This window comes from Saccostrea echinata, unplaced genomic scaffold (assembly GCF_033153115.1).
Source record: "Saccostrea echinata isolate AGI-Se365-2 ecotype Australia unplaced genomic scaffold, CSIRO_AGI_Sech_v1 ptg000029l, whole genome shotgun sequence".
Classification (NCBI taxonomy): Eukaryota; Metazoa; Mollusca; class Bivalvia; order Ostreida; family Ostreidae; genus Saccostrea; species Saccostrea echinata.
The window spans coordinates 31,686,149-31,699,361 of NW_026889778.1; the positions used below are offsets into that span (position 1 = coordinate 31,686,149).

General features: G+C 32.9%; 1 protein-coding gene across 2 annotated transcripts in view; it reads right to left on the bottom strand.

Annotated features, from left to right (window-relative positions):
* The window catches only part of LOC133195808 (neuroglian-like), a 594,903-nt gene that overhangs the window by 411,651 nt on the left and 170,039 nt on the right, over nucleotides 1-13,213 (bottom strand). For both annotated transcript variants that reach the window (XM_061331757.1, XM_061331758.1), the window contains exon 8: nucleotides 390-565. In XM_061331757.1, coding sequence (XP_061187741.1) covers nucleotides 390-565 — 176 coding nt within the window. The remainder of the gene's footprint in view (nucleotides 1-389; nucleotides 566-13,213) is intronic.

Here is a 13,213-nt window from a genome sequence, read left to right on the forward strand (position 1 = left end):
CCCAAGGATACTCTGTGATAAGTTCAGTTGAAATTGGTTCAGTGGTTCTGGACAAGACGAAATGTGAAAAGTTAATGACACAAACAATGATGACAATGACAACAACAGACACAAACAAATTTTGATCAGAAAAGCTCACCTGAGCCAAAGGCTCAAGTGAACTAAAAAGGACTTGCTGAAAATAGGACAAATTAAATGATGAATGGATTCAGGTACATAGTTGAAATATTAAAGTAATTACTGTTTTGCCATGAAATCTTGGAAGTGAATTAAGCTAAACTCTAAAATCTTGACACCTTGGATATCTATTTTCTGATAGTTCTATGGATGTGAAGATACCATAGTTTCCTATGGTTTGTATACAGATTAAACACTTTTTCATAGTTTACCTTGTACATTCAGAGTAAATGTCACATTTTGTGGTTTATCTGTAACAGGATTTTTTCCAGAGCAAACATAAATGCCTTTGTCATTAAACTGCACAGAGTTGATAACAAGTTCATGTCCTTCTGAGAGCATCGTTGATGGTCTCCCTTCCTTGTGCCACAAAATTTTAGGTACTGGACTGCAATTAACAATAATGAAAAAAATATTGTGATTTGAGTTTTATGTTAAAGATCATTTTCTATTGATAGAGAAGATGAAAGCAGGGTTTATCACTATGATTCCCATCCATTACCTCTCAAACAAATCAAATATTAAAAACATCACTTCAATGAATGTTGTCTAGAGGCAAGGTAAAGTCTCTTATGTTCAATATTATGTATTGTTACAACGCAAAATGTAATTACAACACAAAATGTAATTTTATTGCATTTTGCATTATTACATTTTGCGTCAATATTATAGCAGAATGTAATAATGCAAAATGTAAAAACAGACTTTTTAGGATTATTACATTTTGCGTAATTATACATTCAACATCGAGATCAACGCAAAATATAATAACGCAAAATGTAATAACACAGTTTTCAGATTATTACATTTTGCATTGAGATTAAGCAAATTGCAACAACGCAAAATGTAATAACACACTTTTTGGTCAGTCAGATTGAGAATGATTTTAAATTGAGTAGTGGATGAAGAAAATACACGGAAAGAAATAAAACAAAAGGAAAAATTAGCGTATGATCATTCTTACATTAGATCTGATTTCATCATATATTGATTTCATTAGCCAATGTATTTAAATCAGTTGATACTCAAATCATATGTGTTGCAAGTTAGAAACGCATGTGTGTGTGGGGGGGGGGGGGGGGATTTCATTGATCAGTGTATCAGTTTGCTTTTGCTTTTTGATAAGCACTAGCATTAAATTTAGAAAAGAAATCTATTTATTTTTACTGGCAGGTGTAAATATAGTGGGAAGGGGTTTCTTGACAATTAAGATTTCATACTAGCTATTTTACAAATCATGTACATTGCAGACCAGCAAAAATAAAATTCTCTCTCTCTCTCTCTTCAATAATAAAATGGATAGTTTCTGCATGCGCATAAAAATACAATGATCAATATATTAAGTTATCCCTACCCCCAACTTTTCCTCGTAAGACACACACACGTACTTCTGATTTGCTAACCAATTTAGAATGACAGTGATGGATATATAATACAGACTGATTTATAAGTAGACATGTCAATCAAAGTTAAGTTAATGTTTTATAAAAATTCAATTAAGATGTTAGAAACAGAGTTAAAAAAAAATAATATACAATTAGTTTTAATAATGTCCCTGAAAGCTGTAACGTTTGTCTCATAGTCAAAGGTCTGTCTGTCTATTCAGTAAAGCGAGTTTATATGTCGAAATCAATTTTGTGATGATTCTCGCTGAACACAATACAAAAAAATATTTATATTTTGTTTTATTACATTTTGTTTTATTAAATTTTGCATTGTCCTCAATGCAAAAATTAAACAACGCTAAATGTTACAACCAAAAAGTGCATTAATATTACATTTTGCGTTAATCCCGATGCAAAATGTAATGACTCAAAGTGTAATAATCCAAAAATCGTGTAATTAAATTTTGTGTTACTACAATCTGTGCAAAATGTAAAAATGCAAAATGTAATAATCCCAGTTTATTACATTTTGTGTTGTTATTACATTTTGCATTGTAACAATGCATATCATACAGAAACTTCAAAAAAATAATTCAGAGAATTTGTGTCCCCGGTTAAAGGAAAAACAACAAGAGGCTCATGGGCCACAATGCTCACCTGAGTCAATATGGCCCTGCTGTTCTTCGTTAGCAGATAATTCATATGTAAAGCTTTGATCACCTGTTCTAGGCATACCCTACCCCCAGGTGCCATGTTTTGAATGAAATTAAATCTAAACTTTCTTAGGATGCTTCTATATTCATATAACTAATTATGGCTTTGCTGTTCTTGAAAACAGAATTTTAAAGATGTCTGCCACCCTAGCTGGGGGAGGGGGGGGGGGGGTCATGATTTAAACAAACTTGAATCTACACTACCTGAGGATGCTAATCATGATTAATCATGGCTTCGTTGTTCTTCATCAGAAGATTTTTAAAGATATTTCCTATATGTGTTCCTTTGTAAAACTTTGATCCCCCATTATGGCCCCAGACTACTGCTGGAGAATGCCTTGAACAAACTTGAATCTACAATACTTGGGGATGCTTCAATTTCAATATGACTAATCATGGCTTTCCTGTTCTTGAAAAGATTTTTTAAAAAGATTTTCCCTATACGTTCCTATGTAAAAATTTGACCCCCCATTTTGGCCCCACCTTACCGCCAGTGATCAAGATTTGAACAAACTTGAATCTGCACTACCTGAGGATGATTCCATATCAATATGACTAATTGTGGCTTTGTTGTTCTTGAGAAGAAGATTTTTCAAGATTTTTTTCTATATATTCCTATGTAAAACTTTGATGCCCCACTGTGGCCACATCCTACCCCCGAGGGTCATGATTTAAACAAATTTGAACTACACTACCTGAGGATGATTCCATATCAATATGACTAATTGTGGATTTTTTGTTCATGAGGAGAAGATTTTTAAAGATTTTTCCTATATCTTCCTATGTAAAACTTTGACCCCCCATTGTGGCCCCACCCTACCACCCAGGGGTCATGATTTTAACAAACTTAAATCTACACTACCTGAGGATGTATATCAATATGACTAATTGTGGCTTTGCTGTTCTTGAGAAGAAGATTTTTAAAGATTTTTCCTATATACTCCTATGTAAAACTTTGATCCCCCATTGTGGCCCCACCCTACCCCAGGGGGTCATGATTTGAACAAACTTGAATCTACACTATGTAATGAAGGTTTCACGTAAGTTTCAACTTTTACAGCCCAGTGGTTCTTGAGAAGATTTTTAAGAGATACCACCAAAATTTCACTTATTCTTAATTATTTCCCCTTGAAAGAGGGTGTGGCCCTTCATTTGAACAAACATGAATCCCCTTTACCCAAGGATGCTTTGTGGGAAGTTTGGTTGAAATTGGCCCAGTGGTTCTGGAGAAGAAGTCGAAAATGTGAAAAGTTTACAGACGGACGGACAGACAGACAGATGGACAAAATGTGATCAGAAAAGCTCACTTGAGCCTTCAGCCCAGGTGAGATAAAAAGGGTGGAAAATTTTTTTAAAAAATATGCAGATGGAAAAGGGAGCAAGATGTGTTTGTGAAACTCTGATGCCCCCATATGACAACTTTGTTACAAATTCTCAAATGCAAGTCAAACTCCAAGATCAATGTCAGGGGGTCAATAATGTTGGTATCTAAAGAAATCTTATTAAGAAATACACATGTGAAAAATGAAAGAAAAGTGAGCAATTTCACATACCCCACGCTCCCCCAAAACTCAACAATGCAACACGTAATGAATGGCACAGTGCATTTTAAATACACAGTATAATTCAAAAAGGGGCATTACTTGCAAAAAATCATCACATCAAAACTTCTTGCATATAAGGACATTCAAATCTTTGTATGTTACAAATCTAATTGGCTAAAGTTTCTAGATAAATAATGGAATCAAAATTTCTTGGTAATATACAAATCTATACATTATGTCTGAAATACCTACAAAGTTTCAGGAAATTCAGTGCAGGAGTTATGCTGACAAACTGTTATTTAAATTCCTCAGTGATTTCAATTTGTTAATGAGTGCAAGTCCATGTCAAACACATGACAATTTACATATTTAAATAATTGATGGAAACAAAATTATGAAGTCATATGAATTTGTTTATATACTGTACTTATGAAATTATTTAAGGCAAAGCACCAATTTGAGGAGGGGGGGGGGTGAGAACTATCCAAGATTTTGTGTGTGTGTGTTGAATCATTAAATAAATATTCTGATCTCAAAATCAATGGGGTCTTTTAAGGTCATAAAATATTTCATGTAAAATTTCATTACAAAAGCTGATTCCAGTGGATTTCCTTATTACCTAGCTGGGTTTCTTCAATAATAGGAATACTCTTAAGGCAAAAATAATGGAATTGGAATTTTCTGGAAATATGCACATCTACACATTGTGCTCTAAATATCTGCAAAGTTTGACCAAATTCTGTGCAGCGGTTTAAGAGGAGTTGTGCCAACAAACTGTTCATCTCTATATTCAAGATATGGCCAAAAATCTAAGTTGTAAAGTGCGGAAATTCCCAGAAAAATAATGGAATCAGAATTTCTTGGTAATATGCACATCTACACATTGTGTGCTTAATATCTGCAAAGTTTGACCAAATTCTGTGCAGTAGTTTAAGAGGAGTTGCGCTGACAAACTGTTCATCTCTATATTCAAGATATGGCCAAAAATCTAAGTTGAAAAGTGACGAAATTCCCAGAAAAAATAAAGGAATCGGAATTTCCTGGTAATTTGCACATCTACACATTGTGTCCTAAATATCAGCAAAGTTTGATGAAATTCTGTGCACTGGTTTTGAAGGAGTTGCGCTGCCAATAAAACAGGACTGACTGATGGGTCAAAAACATTATACCCCCCACAACTTGTTGTTTGGGGTATAATAAGTGGTAGTCCTAGTTATTAACCATTCAAAAGTAATGGCCAAGCTAGGTCAGTTTTTTTCCCAGAAGGTCACACTCCAAGAGGTCATAAATGTTGGTATCCAAGGGAAGGTATTGTCACAAGGAATAAATGGGGAATATAAAAGCCCTGGCACAACCATTCAAAAGTTATGGCCCAGGTTAAAGAAGGTAAAACTCTAAAGTCAATTTAAACAAAGTCACCTGAATTTAGGTTACCTGAATATAACCTTGTAAAGGATTCACGGAATGGTATCAAACTAAATTGAAACTCAAAAAAAAAATTTAAAAAATGAGAGAATTAAGTTGGTCAAGGATAATAAAAGAGTTAGTTTGTTATCAGTCACAAATCAGAAACTTGCCTGTATATATGCTAGTGCGATCTACACTCCATTATAATATCACCATACACAACAAAATAATAGTACTTTATCATAACACACAGTACTCACACCGTATATTAAAGCTATTAACCAGTGTCAAGGTCTTTGAATAAAGGACAGGTTTCCATAAGGCTGTTTTTTGGCCCATAATGACTTTTAAATTAATTTGTTTAGTAATGTCTAGTAATGTTTCCTCTGTTATATTTTATAATTTATTTGCAAAACCAATGTATATTAGTCATGTGACCAAGGGGTATCTAAAGAGTCCCTCTAAAAGCGTATAAGAGCATCTAAGAGGGTTATGATGATTTATTACATTTAGTAGACTATTCATTGTGATAAACCAAATAAATATTAACTGTATATCATCAGGGAACATAGAACATGGCTGAAGTAACACAAAAGGCCAATTGATATAATATTTTTTGGAAAAGAAAACTTCTGTAATTGTAGCCATAAAAATTCAATGGAAGTTGTGTAGTATGCTTTCTTGCTAGATATATTTGCTATTTATAATAACATAAAAAGTTATGAAAATTAAACAGTTATGAAAACAAAAGCTTTCAATATTAAGAAATACCATATATTGTGACATTTTATTAAAACAATAACTTTGCTTGCAACCCCTAAATGCGTTTACAAGTATAGAAAAAGGATCTCTACCTATTGTAAGTAAGCACATTGATTTCAAAGTATTTGATTTAGATAGATCGACTCATAGAAGGTGTAAAAATCTTTTAAATTGTTTTGCATGGCTAAGAGAATTTTTGGAATAAAAATTCATTGTGCATTCAGAATTAATTCTGAAAGTGTATACTTAATGCACTATAATAAACAGGCAGTTATACATTATTTACATGTATATAATGCATAAAGATAGATAAAAAAAATAGCAATTCCATACACTTGTTTTATATATTTTATTCATGGAAATCGGATACAAGATTTTTTTATTACCAAACTTCATTTTTATATAATTTTTTATTTTTATTATAAGGACATATCTTTTGAATCCATGTCTGTGCCCATCTATTTTAATTTTTGAAACCACAGGTACCAAATTGTGTACATCAACCAATAGTTCTTGATCATACTTTGCACTGACAATACTAACCAATGATTGGGGGTAAATGGAAAGTGTTATTGAAATGTAATAGTACCTACAGATATACATGTATCATGAAGACACATGGCATATGATTGAATTCTTGCCCTCAACAGACCAGCATTATCTTAGTTTATGTTATATATAGATATTCTATTTGTTTTATTTGGAGGTAAGTTTTTTGACAATTAATACTTTGTTTGGCTAAACTATATACTGACTCTCAAAAAACCCCATTCAGTAGCTCCATCAAATACTCTTATACAAAATGTAGAGATTGTCAGAATGTCTTCATATAAGTACATTCCTACTGTGTCCCAGGTAAGACCAATGGCATTCAGAAAATCTCCCCTAGTATATGATATCACCTGAGGTGCTCCTCTAGTTGCAGATTACAATCTGTCTCTGCAATACTAAAGATACACGTTGGATTGCACATTTATCCTCAATATCCAGGTGTAAAAATATATTTTATTCACCACCAAGGAGAGATGAACAGGTTGGGGTAACAACTTTCAGAAATTCTTTTTTTCAATAACTACAACTGACTCAAGCATTGATAAGACCACTGGTTATTTGAGAAATAGCTTGAAGACTGATCGAGGTACAAACTGCATCATCAACAACATCTTGTAAAATTCAAATTCACATTAAGCTGAAAAGAGCTGGCTACTGATTGCATTGGGTTTTGTTAACAGAAAAAAGACGTATTTTAAATCTGTGATACGGAAACATACCCAAATCAAGAAACTGTGACCTCGATTTACATAAATCAATTATTTTCTTGACTGTGAAACAATAAGTCTGAGCTTGATTTTTGTTTATTGCAAATACCGTTTCTAGTGTCAAAGTTGTGCTTTTCCTAACAGACAGACACACAGGCATGTTATTATAAAAATGATAAATTTCTCTTTCAGGTTTGACATCATAACGCATAGTATGCTTATAATATAAGAAGTCTATAAGCCAATGCTCAATAGTAATACCCCCGCTCTGATAAGTTATGGGCAAAGGTCTGCATGCATGTTTTCAACTTTGGCCCCTAGAAATCCCTTATTTTCCAGAATTTTATTTTCATCCCCGAATGAGGTCAGATCCATATCAATACCATTCTACCCTTGAAATTTCACAAGATGATATCTTGATTACTTTAAGAAAAAACATGCCATGCATGATTTCAATTTAACATAGGAACTCCCATAGAAAAAAGTTAAAACTCATAAAACCGGAAGTACTTGACAGATATTCATAATATTTTAGACATCAAGAGTATGAATGCCCCCGAGCATCTGTGCAAAGAGAGATAACTCTTGCATGATTACTTTTTACAAAAGTGAAAATTTGTAAATTTCAATCCACAATTTTTGAATAATTGTACTCTTTCTGCTTAACTCATATCTGAAAATTGTTAAAAAATGTATTGAGAAATAAAAAAGTTATGGGCAAAGGTCTGTTTTCACTGTTGGCCCCTTGAAATCCCTTATTTTCCCGAATTTCATTTTTGTAACCTTTTCAGGTTGGAACAATATCAAAGTCATTCTATACTTAAAATTTAACAAGAATATCTTGATTATTTTCAGAGAAAATGTGACATGCGTGATTTCAATTTAACATAGAAACTCCCATAGACAATTTTCAAAGACCCCGAAAACTGGAAGTTCCGCTCAGATTGACATGAAACTTACAGTTTATGTTCTACACATTAGTTTCAACATATGCATATATCAATCTTCAGAATAATTTTGTTACTTTTAATTATGACTTTAAAAAAAGTCATCCCCCCTTTTTCAATGTTTGAAGTCATATATCTCAAATAGTACAGTGGCTTCCATTTTATCAGATAGCGGTTTAACTATTTATTTCGGCTATTTCAATATAATATCAGAGCACAAAACCATTTCTTATATATTTGTTAATAATTTCACCTGATATTCTGATGAGGAAATATTGGAATTTCGTTTTATCTCACTACCGTAAGGTCGCTTGTATTAGCCGCACTTTTTTTCTTCAGAAAATTGTTTAAAATTAGGGATGTGCTTAATACATCGGAACAAAATACAATCCCCTTTTTTCCAGGTCACGAGGACCATTTTCCCGATCCGTTTGAATTGATTAGGCCTACTCTTTGTAACCAACTACGTCAAAGTTTATTACTATTACTCTAATTTCAGAGTCATATACGTCAGCCCTACCTGTTGAAGTCATATATATCTACCCTACCTGTTGAAAAAAAAGATAATCGTTTCATAAATAAAATCATAATGAAAAACGATCTTTGTTTTTTTCCATTGCGTATATTCCGCCATTTTGAACTACCGTCGCTTACATCATATACAAGAACTGCATGTCGCTTAAGACATAGATATATTAATACCTAAAAATGAGTCAACAACTATAATCTTTGTGATATATTCTGAATTATCCATAATTCAATATCTTATTTTTATTTTTTTTTAGATTTCAGATATGCAATTAGAGGTGCAAATTGTTAGGGATTCTATTGTTGTGTCATTGCTATATATAACTTCAGTCTATTTTGTCACGTAGGACATGACCATTGTTTATTTAACAATTATCACCTCAACACCTGCAATGAAAGCGACACGTTTTTTAAAAGAACTTTATTAAAACATATTTCAGTCGGAAGCACATATAAAAACGTATTTTGTAACATTCAAGAAAATATTCATAAGACATAAATATTAAAATGTTCAATAGCACGTCATCATGGTCACAGCACTGATTGTTCATAGCACTAGCTAACTAAAATAATTATCGATGGATACGAAGAACTGTTTAATTTCGCAAAGCCAAACCTTTGACACTAATATCGCTTGGGTATGATTTTTGTTTACATAAATATGGACACGTGCTTGTTATGCATTATACCGGTAAGCTTTACTTTATAACACGCTTGAAATTAATTTGAGAAGAAAATAATCAGGTATTTCTTTTATCATCTCTGGTAAGATAATTATTAAAAAGATTAAATTTAAATGTTCACACATGCACACTTATAATACGTAGAGTAAAAAAGCTGACTCGCTACTTTCATTTGAGATTTGTAAATTTTCCTACTTTCATCTTAAGTTACTGTACTAGAAAAATTAAAGTCACATCCAATTTAGGCGTTTTTTGGATGCACATTTTACATAGGACCTGCGGTTTTTTCAGGATTTTCACCCCAACTTTGGGGGTGCGTCTTTTACACCATCGCGGCCAATACTCACAACTTTATGGCAGTTTATGTACAACAATTTGTTTGGATAAGGAAATAAGCCTATTCAATCGATTAACTTGGTCATTTGGCTTAATATTTGTTCACTTTTTAAGTGCAAAATTTATGGTTAAGATCACAAACGGCCCGTACCATAGATATACGTCTCAAAACATGCAAAATTCAAACCATCTTTCTCCACATGGCAGACAAGTATGAGACTGGTACACTCATTGACCAGATAATTGTCACAAACAGTATAAAATACATAACCTTATTTAAACAAGCTAATTCAGAGAATTTGTGTCCTCGGCTTAGGGAAAAAAGAAGAGCATGCGAAGTTTTAGGGGGTGGGGGTCGGACCCCCCACCCCTCCCCCTCCTGGATTTGTAGAATTATTAAATGTATACAGGTATATTGAAGCATATAAAAATGCCAATATGGATATAAAGATTTGATTCCTTATTCTTTAAAATGTGTATAGAAGATTCTTTTTAATATATAGAATATTTATCACACTGTAATAATGATTTTATGAGTCTGTAAACACTAGACGTCTTTTTCATTCTACATGTTGAATACTATCATTTAGTTAATAAAAAAAAATAAATTAAAAAAAAAGGATCGTCTGGGATTAGAACCCAGGTCTCTTGCCTGTTAAGCCAGCATCATACCCCTAGACCACAGAGGCACTTGATTATACAGCAGATTAAATGCAAACAGGTCATATATAGTGTTTATATTCATGTTCGATATTGTCAAAATTTTACACAATACATGGTGTCTAATTTAGCCTTTACTATAATTACTAGACAGTTCTCATAGATGCTATTAAAATATAAAGTCCGCCGACAACCTGCATTATATGTAATAACTCTCCACTTGCCCCTGTGCATAAAATAGTGCCAAGCGACTTTTAATACAAAATTTAAAAAAAAAAAAACGGGGCGGGACACTTTTATAGGGGTGAGAGAGGCCATAGGGAGTTATGGTATAAAATTTCATTGCAAAAGCTTCTTGAGAAAGTGTTACACACAGATGGAATTTATAAATTAACGACCTTGAACTTTGACCTTTTGACCTCAAAATCAATAGGGGTCTTCCTTAGGCCACAGGGAGTTTTTGTGTAAAATTTCATTGCAAAAGCTCAAAGAATTCATGAGATACAGCGCGGTAACAAAAGTGTTAAAACAGTCAGAATTTATGACCTTGACCTTTGACCTTTTGACCTCAAAAACAATAGGGTTCTTTTTTAGGCCATAGGGAGTTGCTAGGCAAAATTTCATTGCAAAAGCTCAAAGGGTTCTCGAGATATCACGCGGAAACGAAAGTGTTACAGACAGACAAAAATACACATGGATGGTCGGACGGACGGATGGACGGACAGACAGACCCAAATTAATATCACCGCTTTCAGTGAAAGTGATGGACAAAAAACAAATAAAAACGAAATAGTTAATTTATATAATAGTTTTGTTTATTTTTATTTTACAATCCATCCAGGAAAAAATAGTTTACGGTTAGTAGTCAAGCATTTAGTCTACTTCCATTTCCAAAATGGTGACCATAGAAGAAGGAATGTAAACATGTGCTGAATTAAAATGGCAATAACTATCAAAGGATATACATGTACTTTATACATCAATTTATTTGAAAAATCTTATCATATTAAATTCATAAATAAGTGAAATTTTAGGAAATTCACTAAGTAAACTAATCAAACGAAAAGAAAGTGCCAGTCTGAAATTTGCTACGATGTATTATCAATACATGTAGCTCTATACATCTATCTTTGGACTCGGTATGGAGCAATCAGTTATTCTAATAATAGGCTATTCTGATAAAATTAGACTGGCAACCTGACTATTGGATAAAGCAGGAGCCACTGTATCAGTAGTCAAAAATCACTGTCACTTACTTTTTTGGTATTGGTTTCAAGAATTTATATCGTTAATTTGTGAGACATGGGTATCGAAATGAACAGGATATTACTTTCCTTAGGAATTTCAGTTTTTCTCTGGTAGAAACCAGAAGTGACATAACCGAAGTCCAAAACCTTACATACGGAAGATATTTTCGTGTTCTATATGAAGGGTATGAAATACAAGAGGCCCAAGGGCCTTGAATTGCTCTTCTGATAAACTGTACAACCTATCACTTCTATTTGAAGCCTCTAAGTATCCTGTATATTTAGAAAAAGCCTTGAAATACCAAAGGTAGGTCATCATGACCTACATTTTAGATGAAACACTCTGAGAACCCAAGATGATTCTAAGCCAATTAGTACCTGATAATTGGTCATTCTCTGAGGACCCAAGATGCATCAAATAAGTATGATGATTCTAAGCCAATTAATATCTAAAATATTTTAAAAATTATAACCATAAAATTTCAAAAGTAGGTCACAGTGACCTACTTTTCAGATGACATACTTTGAGGAACCAAGATGCATCAACTGACAAAGTTTGATGATTCTAAGCCAGTAAATACCTGATATATTTAAATATTTAAATTTGCTGTGTTTTTCTACTAAGCCAACTGTGAAATTGATTTGAAAGTCATTTTTGTGTATACTCACGCATAGAAATATACACGGTGAAACTCGAGCTAAAGTTACGTCACAATGAAACTACAGAGACGAAAATAAAAATGTACCGATATAGGGCAGCAAGAAATTCAAATATTGAGTATATTATTGGTGCTTTTAAACTTGTAAAATGTAAATATAAGGAATGTTTTTAAGTTTAGTGTGAATTATTGGTGTGTAAACCAGACAAAACTTAAAAACATTCCTTAAATAAAGCCATAAAATTTCAAAAATAGGTCACAGTGACCTCCTTTTCAGTCGACTAGCTCTGTGGACTCAAGATGCATCAACTGACAACTGATAAATGCAGCCAACTAGTACCTGAAATATTTAATTAAAGCCATAAATTTTCAAAAGTAGGTCATGGTGACCTACTTTTCAGTCGACCTACTCCAAAGACCCAAGATATCAACTGACAAAGTTTGATGATTTTAAGCCAATTACTACCCAAAATATTTAATTATTGTCATATAAATTGAAAAGTAGGTCACGGTGACCTACTTTTCAGTCGACCTACTGCGAGGACCCAAGATGTTTCAACTGACAAATTTTGATGATTCTAAGCCAAATAGTTCCCGAAAATATTAAATACAACCATAAAATTTCAAAAGGACCCAAGATGCATCAATTGACAAAGTTTGATGATTCTAAGCCAATTAGTACCTGAAATATTTAATTAAAGCCATAAATTTTCAAAAGTAGGTCACGCTGACCTACTTATCAATTGTTGTACTCCGAAGACCCAAGATGCATCAACTGACAAAGTTTGATGATTCTAAGCCAATTAGTACCTGAAATATTTAATTACAGGTAAACTTCGATATCTCGAACTTGGTGGGACTGAGGAAAAACTTCGAGATATCCGAGTGTTCAAGATATCGAAGTTG